General features: G+C 34.5%; 1 protein-coding gene across 1 annotated transcript; it reads right to left on the reverse strand.

The window, feature by feature from the left end:
- Positions 1-2,720: 2,720 nt before the first annotated feature.
- LOC133303774 (uncharacterized) lies at positions 2,721-5,027 on the reverse strand. The gene is made up of 3 exons (XM_061503750.1): positions 3,285-5,027; positions 3,188-3,195; positions 2,721-3,093 (listed from the first exon to the last, which is right to left on the reverse strand). Exons 1-3 carry the CDS (start codon positions 5,025-5,027, stop codon positions 2,721-2,723), a joined length of 2,124 nt encoding a protein of 707 aa, XP_061359734.1.
- Between the last annotated feature and the right edge of the window lie 6,573 nt (positions 5,028-11,600).

Genomic DNA, 11,600 nt, shown 5'->3' on the forward strand with positions numbered 1-11,600 from the left:
AGATACTATAATGCCATAAACATAACATGAAAATTCTTTTATTGGAATAACAGAATTTTGCAACTTGCAACCTCTTTTATTTATTTATACCAAAGATTATATTATATACTTCGAGTGCCAATTACTTCCTAAACTCCATATTTTAAGCTATTGTGTAAAATATTTATGATTATTTATTCATACTGTATATTGCATCATTTTGAGCAATTACTACTAGTTATTTAAACATATTTTCTAACATTGATTAGACCACTGTTCTGTAAATTAAACTACTAGCTTTATTCAGTGTTAGCAGCATCGGAATTAGGGGTGTAAATAGATTAGGTCGATCTACAGGAGCCTACGGCCTAATAAAACTTGAAAAAAAAAATTATCTCAGGGGTGTAAATTAAATTAGTAGCTTTATCAACAATTTAAGGATGATAAAAAAGCAAATAAAAACAATACTGAAGTACTTTGTGTCAAACTTTCTGAATACCTCTCCAAGTATTTGACCCACCCCTGGTTCTCCCAAGATCAGGCTTGAAGGAATCATTAATTTTATACTTGTTTTTCAATACTTTCACCCAAAGATTCTCCTTATTGGACAAGATGTCAAAGCCTAGTTTCATATAGAAGGCTTTGTTGACTACCCTCTGGTCCCTGAAACCTAACCCTCCCTCCTTCTTAGGTCTGCACACCTTTTTCCAGCTCACTAGGTGGACTTTCCTTTGGCTATGAGAAGAACCCCATATGAAATCCCTTGTCATCTTCTCCATTTCATTACAAACACTCACAGGCAACAATGTTGACTGCATGGAGTAAGCAGGAAGTGCTTCTAACACAGATTTATCAAGGACAGATCTTCCAGCCAGAGATAAAGAGTTCTGGTTCCATTTAGAAAGCCTTTCCTGCATTCTATCCAGAACATTTCTGAATGTGCATTTGGTGACTCTTTTATGCTGGATAGGGACCCCAAGATACTTGCCCAGATCTGTTGTTATCTTCATCCCCAAAGATTCACTAATTTCTTTGGCCTTATGATAGCATACATTCTTCGAGAAGAAGACCCTAGTTTTATCCTTGCTCACCTTCTGGTATGATGCATCAGCAAATATCCTCAGAACCTCGTTAATAGTATGAGCCTGCTCCAAGCTGGCCTCAGCACATAAAATGATATCATCTGCAAAAGGAAGGTTAGAAATAGATGGGGCCTTTTTCCTTAAGAAAATAGGTTTCCAGGCTTTTGAATCTACTGTCATCTGGATTAGTTGAGAAAACTTTTCCATGCAAAGTACAAAAAGTAGAGGGGATATAGGGTCCCCTTGCCTAATACCTCTTTGAGGACATATTCTCTTAGTGACCACCTCATTCCATAGAAGGCTCATGGATACAGAAGAAATACAATGATGAATTAATTGACAAAGAGAGTCAGGAAATCCAATATCAATTAGAGTTTCAAGGATAAAACTCCAATCCAGCCTATCATATGCCTTTTCTAAGTCAACCTTTATCAACATCCACCCTTTACCCCCCCCCCCCCTTCTTGGACCTCATAGAATGGATTATTTCCTGAACAATGATGATATTATCATTACCTTGCCTACCTCTAATGAAACTACACTGATTTGGGGAGACAATCTTAGGCAGCAGGTACTTCAGTTTACCAGTAATGATTTTAGAAATGATCTTATACACCACATTGCATAAGCTAATGGGCCTAAACTCCTTCATGTTTTCAGGACTTTCTTTTTTAGGAATTAAGCAGATTAGGGTACCATTGACACTCCTCACCTCCTCAGGATTAGCAAAAATGTTCTCAACTTGTTTGCAAACAGAATTCCCAACAGTCTCCCATTGACTTTGGAAGAAAATGACACTCAGTCCATCTGGACCAGGTGCTTTCAATTTCCCCATCGTAAAAATTGTCCTCCTTATCTCCTCCTTAGAAGGTAATCTGGCCAGGTCCCTCAACTCAGCATCTGTTAAAACAGGGAATTTATTCTGGATAGGAAAATTGCCCCCCTCACCCCATCAGCTTTGAAAAGCTTTTGATAAAATTCAGTGGCCATATTAACCAGCAATTCAGTATCAGACACCCGGTTTCCCTGATCATCTTTAAGAGCTACAATCCTGTTATGCCTTCTCCTAGCAACAGTTGAGGCATGGAAGAACTTGGAGTTTTTATCTCCATACTTTAGCCATTGATTCCTAGATCTTTGAAACCACATCAGCTCTTCTTGAACCAGGATAGCCTGCAGCTTCCTCCTTGAACACATCCTGGTCCCAAACTTTAGCTTCCTCCTTGTCTAATTTACCAAATCTATAGGAGTCCAGGCCATTCAACCAAGAGTATAATCTATTTTTCTTTTTAATTTCCTCCTTGAACACATCCTGGTCCCAAACTTTAGCTTCAGACTCAAACTGATTCCTAGCATCCAACCAGTTTACATCCCCTTCAAAGCTATTCCTGACTAGATCATTGAACCTACTATCTGTTAGCCAAGCTGCCATGAACTTGAAGCTCCTAGTATGCTCAATGGGAGCAGAGTGACCCCCATCACAAAGCAGAACAGGCCTGTGATCAGAATTATAATAAGGAAGGTGGGACACACATCTGTAATCCCAAGCTAAACTCCAAGCTTCATTGGCACACATTCTGTCAAGCCTTTCATGGAGTCTGCCCCTCTTCCATGTAAATTCAGGGCCTTTGTACCCTAGATCACTAATTTCACAGTCAATTAGACATTGATTAAATTCTTCCATACTTTTATAGCAAAGATCCTTCCCCCTATCTTCTCAAAAGCCTTGAGAATAACATTGAAGTCCCCCAAAACCATCCAAGGACCAGCTACCCCAGAACTGATAGTCTCCAAGTCAGCCCATAAGGATCTTCTCTCCAACCTCCTAGGACTACCATAAACAAAGATGACAAACTCAGAAACCAAGGACTCCAAATAGGACACCCTGGTGTGAATAAACTGATGTTGATTATCTAACACCTGCACATCCACCATGCTACCTTCCCAAAGCAACCAAATCTCACCCGAAAACCCAACAGGATCCTGTCTATAATAATTAGGAAAACCCAGCTTCCTAATAATTTCCTCTCCCCTAGCACCACCAATTTTAACTTCAAACAAAGCCAAAATGCTAACTTTATATCTAAATTTTAGATCTTTAATGAGAATTGGGAAGCTACTCTTACCCACTCCCCTACAATTCCAAACTAAAACAGACATGAATGGTAAATTTAATAAAAAAACCAAACTGTACAGAGGAAAACCCCAAGGTCACCTACTTACCTGGTGGGCTGACAGCCCATCCACCAACTTGGAAGGACTGACTCCATCCTTTAGTCTAACAGGACTGGCATTATTAGCCAGCACAGAATAGAGCACTCCACTAGCTTCTTTTCTAGAACTGGTATTCACCATGCCCCCACCAGAAGGATTAGTGTCAGAATTTCTGGACTTATTCCTGACTAGCCCTTTGATTGGTCCATCTGTAGCAGCATAAGGAGGTACATTCTCCACTCCATACTTCTTCTGAGACTTAATACCAGTCTTGGATCTGTCCTTCCCCTCCTTCAACAAGGATTTCTTCACTCCAACTTCAGTAGCTCTGCCACTTTTCTGAGGGCTTTGAGAAGCCACTACAACATTGGTATCAGCCACCAGAGAGACCCCACCAACCACAGAACTGGTCACACAGCCCACCTCTTCAAGGTCTTTCCTGTTGTCATTACTGGTATCCATGCCACTCATCTCTCCATCCAGATTAATCTTGGTAACCATCCCACTAGGACTAGTACCCCCTGGATCAGAGTTAAGCTTTGGCTCCACCATGGCCCCTTTAACAGGGCTGAGGGGTTTAGCCTTTAGTTTCCTGCTCTTGGGTTGCCTTTGGATCACCATCCAATTTCCAAAAGCTTCCTCCTCTTTGACTATATTTGGATCTGAAATAACATCCTCAGTTACTTCCTTACCCTGAACTACAGTTTCCATTCCATGCTGAGTACAATGGACTTGGTCAATAAGACATTGGGTTTTTCTGTGGCCGTATACCCCACACTTGAAACAAATTAGGTGGAGCCCTTCGTATCCCACCTGATACACCTTGTTCCCTATCCAGAATTTAGGCAAGAAAGTCTTCCTCAAGTCTACCTCAACACAGATTCTGGCGAACCTGGCACGTTCAGTAATGACATCCTCACCAAACTCACTCTTCCTCAGGGAATTCCTGTCCACTTTCAAAGTGCGACCAAAGATGTTACCAATTCGCCATAAATGACGAATGGTATACAGTTCAATGGGTAGACCTGGGATTCTCACCCAAACTGCCCGTTTTTTGACACTGTCGTCATAAGGATCGAACAAGGGCCTCCATCTTTGGACTACCACATAGTGGTCATTTACAATCCAAGGCCCTTCTTCGAGTACATGACGGTAATCACCATCCTCCTGGAATCTTAGTAACAAAAATCCATTATCCAAATCTATAGCTTTATAGGAACTCACCAGATTCCAGATCCTCTGAAGTCTGGACAACAAGAACTTGAAACCAATTCGCTTGCCCAACATCTTGATGATCAGAGCCTTTTTCCACTTCTCACAATCTTGCTTGTGCTCCTCTGTAGGGCAAAGAGGATCCTCCTCCTCAATCTGACCCAAGCCTTCCAAACGATCAACTTCCTCATCCTCGCGTTTCTGTTGCAAGATCCAGTTGTCGTCTACAGTATCCGACTGACCACCATTACCATTTAGCTTCATAAGCTTGTCCTTATAGGACACCACTCTTGCCCGAGTTCCACCGCTTCCCTCCGTCATCTTCACGTCTTGTATCAGATGAACAAGATTACGACCTCCTGAATCAGCCGCATCATCCTCATTCATCTCCTCGTCCATCGTCAGATCCTCTGTAACTTCCCCTTTTGGTTTCTTCCCAGTCGGAGAGGGGTTCTCCTCCTCCGTCAAAACCCTACCTCTACCATTCTTAGATCCATCACCTTCTTCTCGCGATTGCTGGTTAGCACCTTCGGTATCCATGATTCGAAACAGAAAGCTTAGAGAAAAAACCCTAGCAGACAGAAAATAAATCGCGCGCGTGAGGCTACACGTTCACATATTTTTTTTCAAATGGACTCTTTATCTATTGGCTACAAGCAACCATTTACAGGACTATATATATATATATATATATATATATATATATATATATATATACGAGAAAAATATTTCTGAAGTATCTTAAGATATATTTATCTATGTCCATCCAATAACCACATCATTTTATTTATTTATTTCCTTATATTAATTGATTCACTTTTGAATGGTTATGATTCTCTTTTTCTCTCTCTTCCTCTATCACCATTGATCCATGATCCATATTTGTACGGTTATAATTTAGTAGCCGAAAATAAAATTATCTAAAGCAACTTGAGAAACGATAAACCTTATATATATAACCTATGTCGTTTTGGAAACCTCACATGAAGAATTTTTTTTCCTGCAATCACATTTGAAGGGAGTTTACTGGTTTTCTTTTTCTTTCTTGCTTCTAGTTTCTCTCTCTTTTATGCTTGTGTCTGCAGGACAATTTATTTTGTTCTTGAAACATGATAGTTTTTTTTTTTTGGAAACTTGACATGATAGTTATATAACCCTTATATAATAGGGAAAAACTACTCTCCAGCTATAGGAGAGTAGTGTGTTTTCCTACAGAGACATGGATTTTTTTATTTATTTTTTTATTTATTTTTTTTATAATTATGTGAGTTCCACTATTTGATTGTGAGAGTGATAGGAGATATATTATCTTCTATTGATATAGATTAGTAAATCCCTATAATATATATATATATATATATATATAATCATCTCTTGTTGCTGGAGATGTATTATCTCATGTGATAGAGATAATCTTGTGAGCCAACTCTGTTTTTATATATAAAAAAAGATAAAAGATTTCTCCGGTCAATGGAGATAAGTTATCTCCAGTGAGCACAAAACGACATTATTTTGTGACGGAAATCAAGGTATTTTGTAATTTTAATTTATTACAGGGGTTATATTAGTCTTTATCATTATAATTTTTTAATCTTACAACCTAAAACGACGCTATTTTGAGCTTATTGGAAATAATTTTATCTCCGGTGATTAGAAAAATACTTTTTCCTAAAAAAATAACCAGGCACAATTTTTGAAGTATGTGCAAGAAAGGAGAAAGATATCATGCAACATGAGAATATGCAATCCCGATATAGATATATATAAATATATATATATATATATATTAAGGTTTTATTGTTTTTCCTGTCAGAGGAGATAAAATTATCTTCTGTAACCCTAAAATTATGTCGTTTTGAGGGTTAGAGAAATTAATGAAGGGTGTTTTAGTAAAATACTTTAATATTTCTATTGTGAATTCAGATAACTATCTGCATTCACTCTCCAAACGACGTTATTTTGGGTTGAAAGATTAAAAAATTATAATGATAAAGACTATTATAACCTTGGAATAATTATAATTACAAAAATATTTTTATTTTTGCTCCAAAATAATGTCATTTTAAGCTCACTGCAAATAACTTATCTGCATTTATTGCAGAAAAAAATGAATCCTTAATAAAATATAATAAATAAATAAAATTATCAAAACACCTTTCATTAATTCCCCGAACTTTCAAAACGACGAGTTTTGATTTGGGGTTGCAAGAGATAACTTTATCTCTTATTATAGAAAAAAATATTTTTCCCATATATTAACAAATTCATTATATTTAAATTACATTTACCTTTACTTTTTTAAATATATAAAAAAAGGAAATATAATTTAAATGGGGTTTTAATCTCTGTTGTTACTTCACGGTTTTCTCTTCTCCTACTGACATAAAAAGATGGTGGGGCACATCATTTTTTAAAAAAATAAACAGAAAATGTTGATGAGTCCCTCACATGAGGGGAACACTTCTCCAGTAACAACAGAAGTGTTTTTCCCAATTTAAATATAATGCATTCGTTAATATATATAGAAAACATATTTTTATATTTAAAAAAAGGACAGGATATACTTACTACTGCAAAAGTTTATCACCCTTACAGTCAACCTAATTATCGTTGATTTCCATCAATCTAACAGTTACAATTTATTGGATTTATTAACAATTAATAATTAATTAATGAGAGCGACACAACAATTCCCAATAAATTATAACCGCTAGATTGGCGAAAATCAACTGTGATTAGGTTGGTTGCAAGAGTGATAAACCTTTGTGGTGGTAAATATATCCTTCCCTTTGAAAAAAAGTAAAAATAAATGTAATGGGTTTGTATCTCTGTTGTTACTTCACGGCTTTCTCTTCTCCTACTGACCCAAAAAGATGGTGGGGCACATCATTTAAAAAAAAAATAAACAGAAAATGTTGATGAGTCCGTCACATGAGGGGAACGCTTCTGCAGTAACAACAGAAGTGTTTTTCCCAATTTAAATATAATGCATTCGTTAATATATATAGAAAATATATTTATATATTTAAAAAAGGACAGAATATACTTACCACCGCAAAAGTTTATCACCCTTACAATCAAACTAATCATCGTTGATTTCTATCAATCTAACAGTTATAATTCATTGGGTTTATTAAAAATTAATAATTAATTAATGAGAGCGACACAACAGAAGTCTTGAGAAACAACAGAAGTCTTGTTCAATTATGATTATGATTTCCATCAACAACAGAAGTCTCTCTCTTCCTTCATTACCATTGATCCATCTTTTAGGTAGGATCCTTTGACATCGGTGTCAAATTTAAAATTTGACACCTCATCTGAGAGCCATTAGATCAAAAAAGATCAATGATGTCACATACTTACAAATCAGAGTCGTTGATCTTTTTTGATCTAATGGCTCTCAGAGGAGGTGTCAAATTTCAAATTTGACACTAGTGTCAAATGATCCTACCTATATATATATATATATATATATATATATATATATATATATATATACTTGTCAACTAGTATGGTATTAAGTCAACTACTATGGTATTAAGTTATACCCTGGCAACTACTATGGTATTAAGTGATAGCATATGTAATCAATCAACAAAACTGCGTATATAAGATGACAAAATGGAACCCTTTGCTTGTTGCGATCCCAATCCAATTTTCATGTCCATAATTATAGTATTGTTTAAGCACTTTACGTTATCTTCATCATCCAATTAAATCTAGACGCATTAAAAAATAATAAAGGAGAGTGGGTATAAATATTTGAGTATAGATAAATAAATAAACAGTTTTATTAATTTCATGTTAAAGGAGATAGTTATCTCATGTCATAGAAATAAACTAGTGGACTCCACCACCTGAAAAAAAAAAAAAAAAAAGATGACACAATTATCAAAGAATATGTAAAAAAAAAACTTATATCATGTGACATAAAAATAATTTTTTCCATAAATAAAAGCAAAAGCAACACCTATTTTGCAGCAATCTCTTATTTTGTCTCACAAGTAACTAGTCTTATCACACAAGCCGTCAATATATATATATATATATATATATATATATAAATTATTAATATTGATTTTGTTTTTAAGTAACTTGATAACTCATATAAAATTAAATAATTAAGATTAACTTTTTTATGTTTTTAATTTTTTTATACGCTCCGTCCAAGTCTTGTTCTCTATTGTTCATTTGTTTAATGTTATTTTTCCAACTGGGGGGTTACGAACTTTAGGGTGACGAGTCATACGGCAAACAAGTACTGGAAACTCGTAGTCTACACTTTCCGCTTACCCTAAATGATGGAGAGGCCACGTGGCTGCAATGATTGAAACTCACTTCCTTTACAACAAGGAACAAAAAAACTTGCTTTCGGGGGCTCTTTGTCAAAAGACCGAAACCCAAACTAAACCTTTTTTTTCAAATTTTTACTATTTTTTTTTTTTTGATAACAATTTTTACTATTTTAATTGTTGCATAAAGTGTTCTATATCCTCCCATGCACGGACACGCTTTTTTTTTTGAAATTTACGTGTCCGACACGGACACGCTCCGATACGCTCGGACACGCGGTCAACATTTGAGGATACGTGGTCAACTCTCCGACACGTTCCGACACGCGGTCAATATTTGAGGACACGCGATCAACATTTGGGGACACGCTCGGACATGTTTTTTTTATTTTTTTTATTTATTTTTTTATTTTTTTTATTTTTTTTTGTTTTTTTATTTTTTATAAATCTTAATTTTTTTTTAACTAAATATAAAAAAAATAATTCATAAATTAATTTTTTTCTGTTATAAAATTTGACATTAAAAATTAACAAACTACGAAAAATTATTTATATTTATATTTATGTAATACAATTTAAATATTTAATTGGTTATATGACTTATTATGGATTCTTATATGTATTAAATATAAATCATATTATATATATTAAAAATTTTATTTAATATCAAAACGTATCCCAACGTGTCCAAATATGACATTTTTTAGAATTAATGTGTCGGCGTGTCGTGTCGTATCCCGTGTCTGTGTCCGTGCATCATAGTCTATATCTACCAGACAAACCGATTCCATCCATTTTTTTTAGGTTCCACTCTATTCTATCTCTTTTTGGATCTAAAATATGATTAAAGCAAATAGTGAACTTTGTTCCGCTTTCCATCAATAGAGGATTATCACACTTTCTACACCCCGTTTTTATTTTTGTTCAAACATGTTAGCCCAAGGTAGAAACAGCAGTGAAAAAGTTGAAAATCCCACATTAAGACTTCAATACAAAAAATATTAAATTTTAATATATTATGATATGTTTTGATATTAAATAATATTTTTAGTTTATGTAGTGTATGTTATATTTAATATTCAATAATTTAACAAAAAAATGAAGCTAAACGTATAATACCTATTAATTATACAAAGAAACATAAGATATTACAAATATTTATATTAAACTTAATAAAGTAATAATCGTAATCCAACGAATATAATAGTTGGAACTAAAAACGTAACGCAACACAATATTTGAATTCTTTTTTGAGTCTCTGCAACGCGTGTTAAAATGTCGAGGAGTGTCAGAAAGTGTCGAACATGATGGTCAGGTCTTTTGAAGTGTCGGGGCATCATAGATATCCATCATAGTGATTAAAAATAATTAATCATATTTATTAATACTTCGAATATTGATTAATGTGATTAAAAATAATTGTTTGAATACAAGATCAAAAAGAAATATTTTTGGAGAAATTTTTATCTTCACCTTACCAAGTCAAAATTATAAAAAAAATATATAGATTTAAAAAAGCAAAGCAAGATTATTTTTTTCATCAAATGATGATAGATCAATTGGTGCATAAGAATTTAACAAATGAATATAAAAGCATATGTTCGATCCTCTCCAATATTATTTTTAAGAGGACTTCAAAGCCTTAATATTAAATTCGCTCCAAACATAATTGTCTTCCCTTGAGGATAAAAAAAGAAAAAAAGAAAACAGAGCAAGAATTTTTATTTATTTTTAATTAGTGGCTTGATAAAGTCGTTGTGCGTGACAAAGACTATTTCTGAAGTGGTTGCCAACTTGCCAGCACCAAACAAACAATGTTTTTTGGGCGAACCTAAAGTTTGAAGCACAATCTCTGTTATCCTATTCCTCCATCATACATATATATATATATATACTACTAGAGGACCCCAGCCTCATCATATGCAACCCCCGTATAGACGACACAACCACTTCATCTTCAAAAATATGAAGCCTTGTTTGCATCGTTTGATTGAGTACGTGGATAACACACCAAGTAAAGACGAGTGGAATTGATATTAGTTTTGTGCTTCAATGAAAGCATTCTAGGAGAGAGAGAGAGAGAGAGAGGTTGGAAAGGGAAAGCACAGCTACAGCGACAGGCAAATAACCCACAAAGTGACCCCTCACGTATCTGCCAGTCCAAGGCTCCAAGCCTATAACAGCTAGCTTCCATTGAACAGCTTGTTCTCTATCTCTAATTCAGATGAAAAAATTGGAATTGCACTCGCTTGGTCTTTTCATTATTCAAAAAAATTAAAAATAAATGATCAATGAATAAAGGAAGGCAAAAGTATTTATAAGTTATCGCGCGTTTCATTAATTGGTTTTCCAAATCATATTTACTTGCTCACACGCAAAAGGATTGTAAATTTCTCACCCCTCCTAAAATCTTAACGATAATAATAACAACACTTTAATAACTAGCTACATAAAGTAGCATTGAATGAATAATAACAGTACTTATTTGAATTTGAGGTATTGTAGCGGATGAATCCAAATTCTTTAGGCACTCAGCAGAAATTAAGAAGACAATGTAATGGATTTCCTTTCTGTTAATTTGTCCTTTTTCCATTAATATGGGTTTCTTGTTGAATTCTGCGTAGTAAAACAGATTAATTCAAGCACATATTTGCAATTGAGAACGAGTATGTGCGTTTGGAGGCCATAGATTGAAAATTGTAACAGTAATCTTCGATATTGCTTTGCGCAAGTATTAATATCTTGTAGACAACAATGTTTGTCGATCACCAAAGAGAAAAATATCAACACATATAGATTTGTTCTAACAGTCAAGTGT

Source organism: Gastrolobium bilobum, unplaced genomic scaffold (assembly GCF_033153095.1).
Source record: "Gastrolobium bilobum isolate Gb01-03AN ecotype WA unplaced genomic scaffold, APGP_CSIRO_Gbil_v1 utg8466, whole genome shotgun sequence".
Classification (NCBI taxonomy): Eukaryota; Viridiplantae; Streptophyta; class Magnoliopsida; order Fabales; family Fabaceae; genus Gastrolobium; species Gastrolobium bilobum.

What these genes read in the sequence shown, in the direction of transcription:
- LOC133303774 (XM_061503750.1), bottom strand. Translation starts at nt 5,027, where the DNA reads ATGGATACCGAAGGTGCTAACCAGCAATCGCGAGAAGAAGGTGATGGA.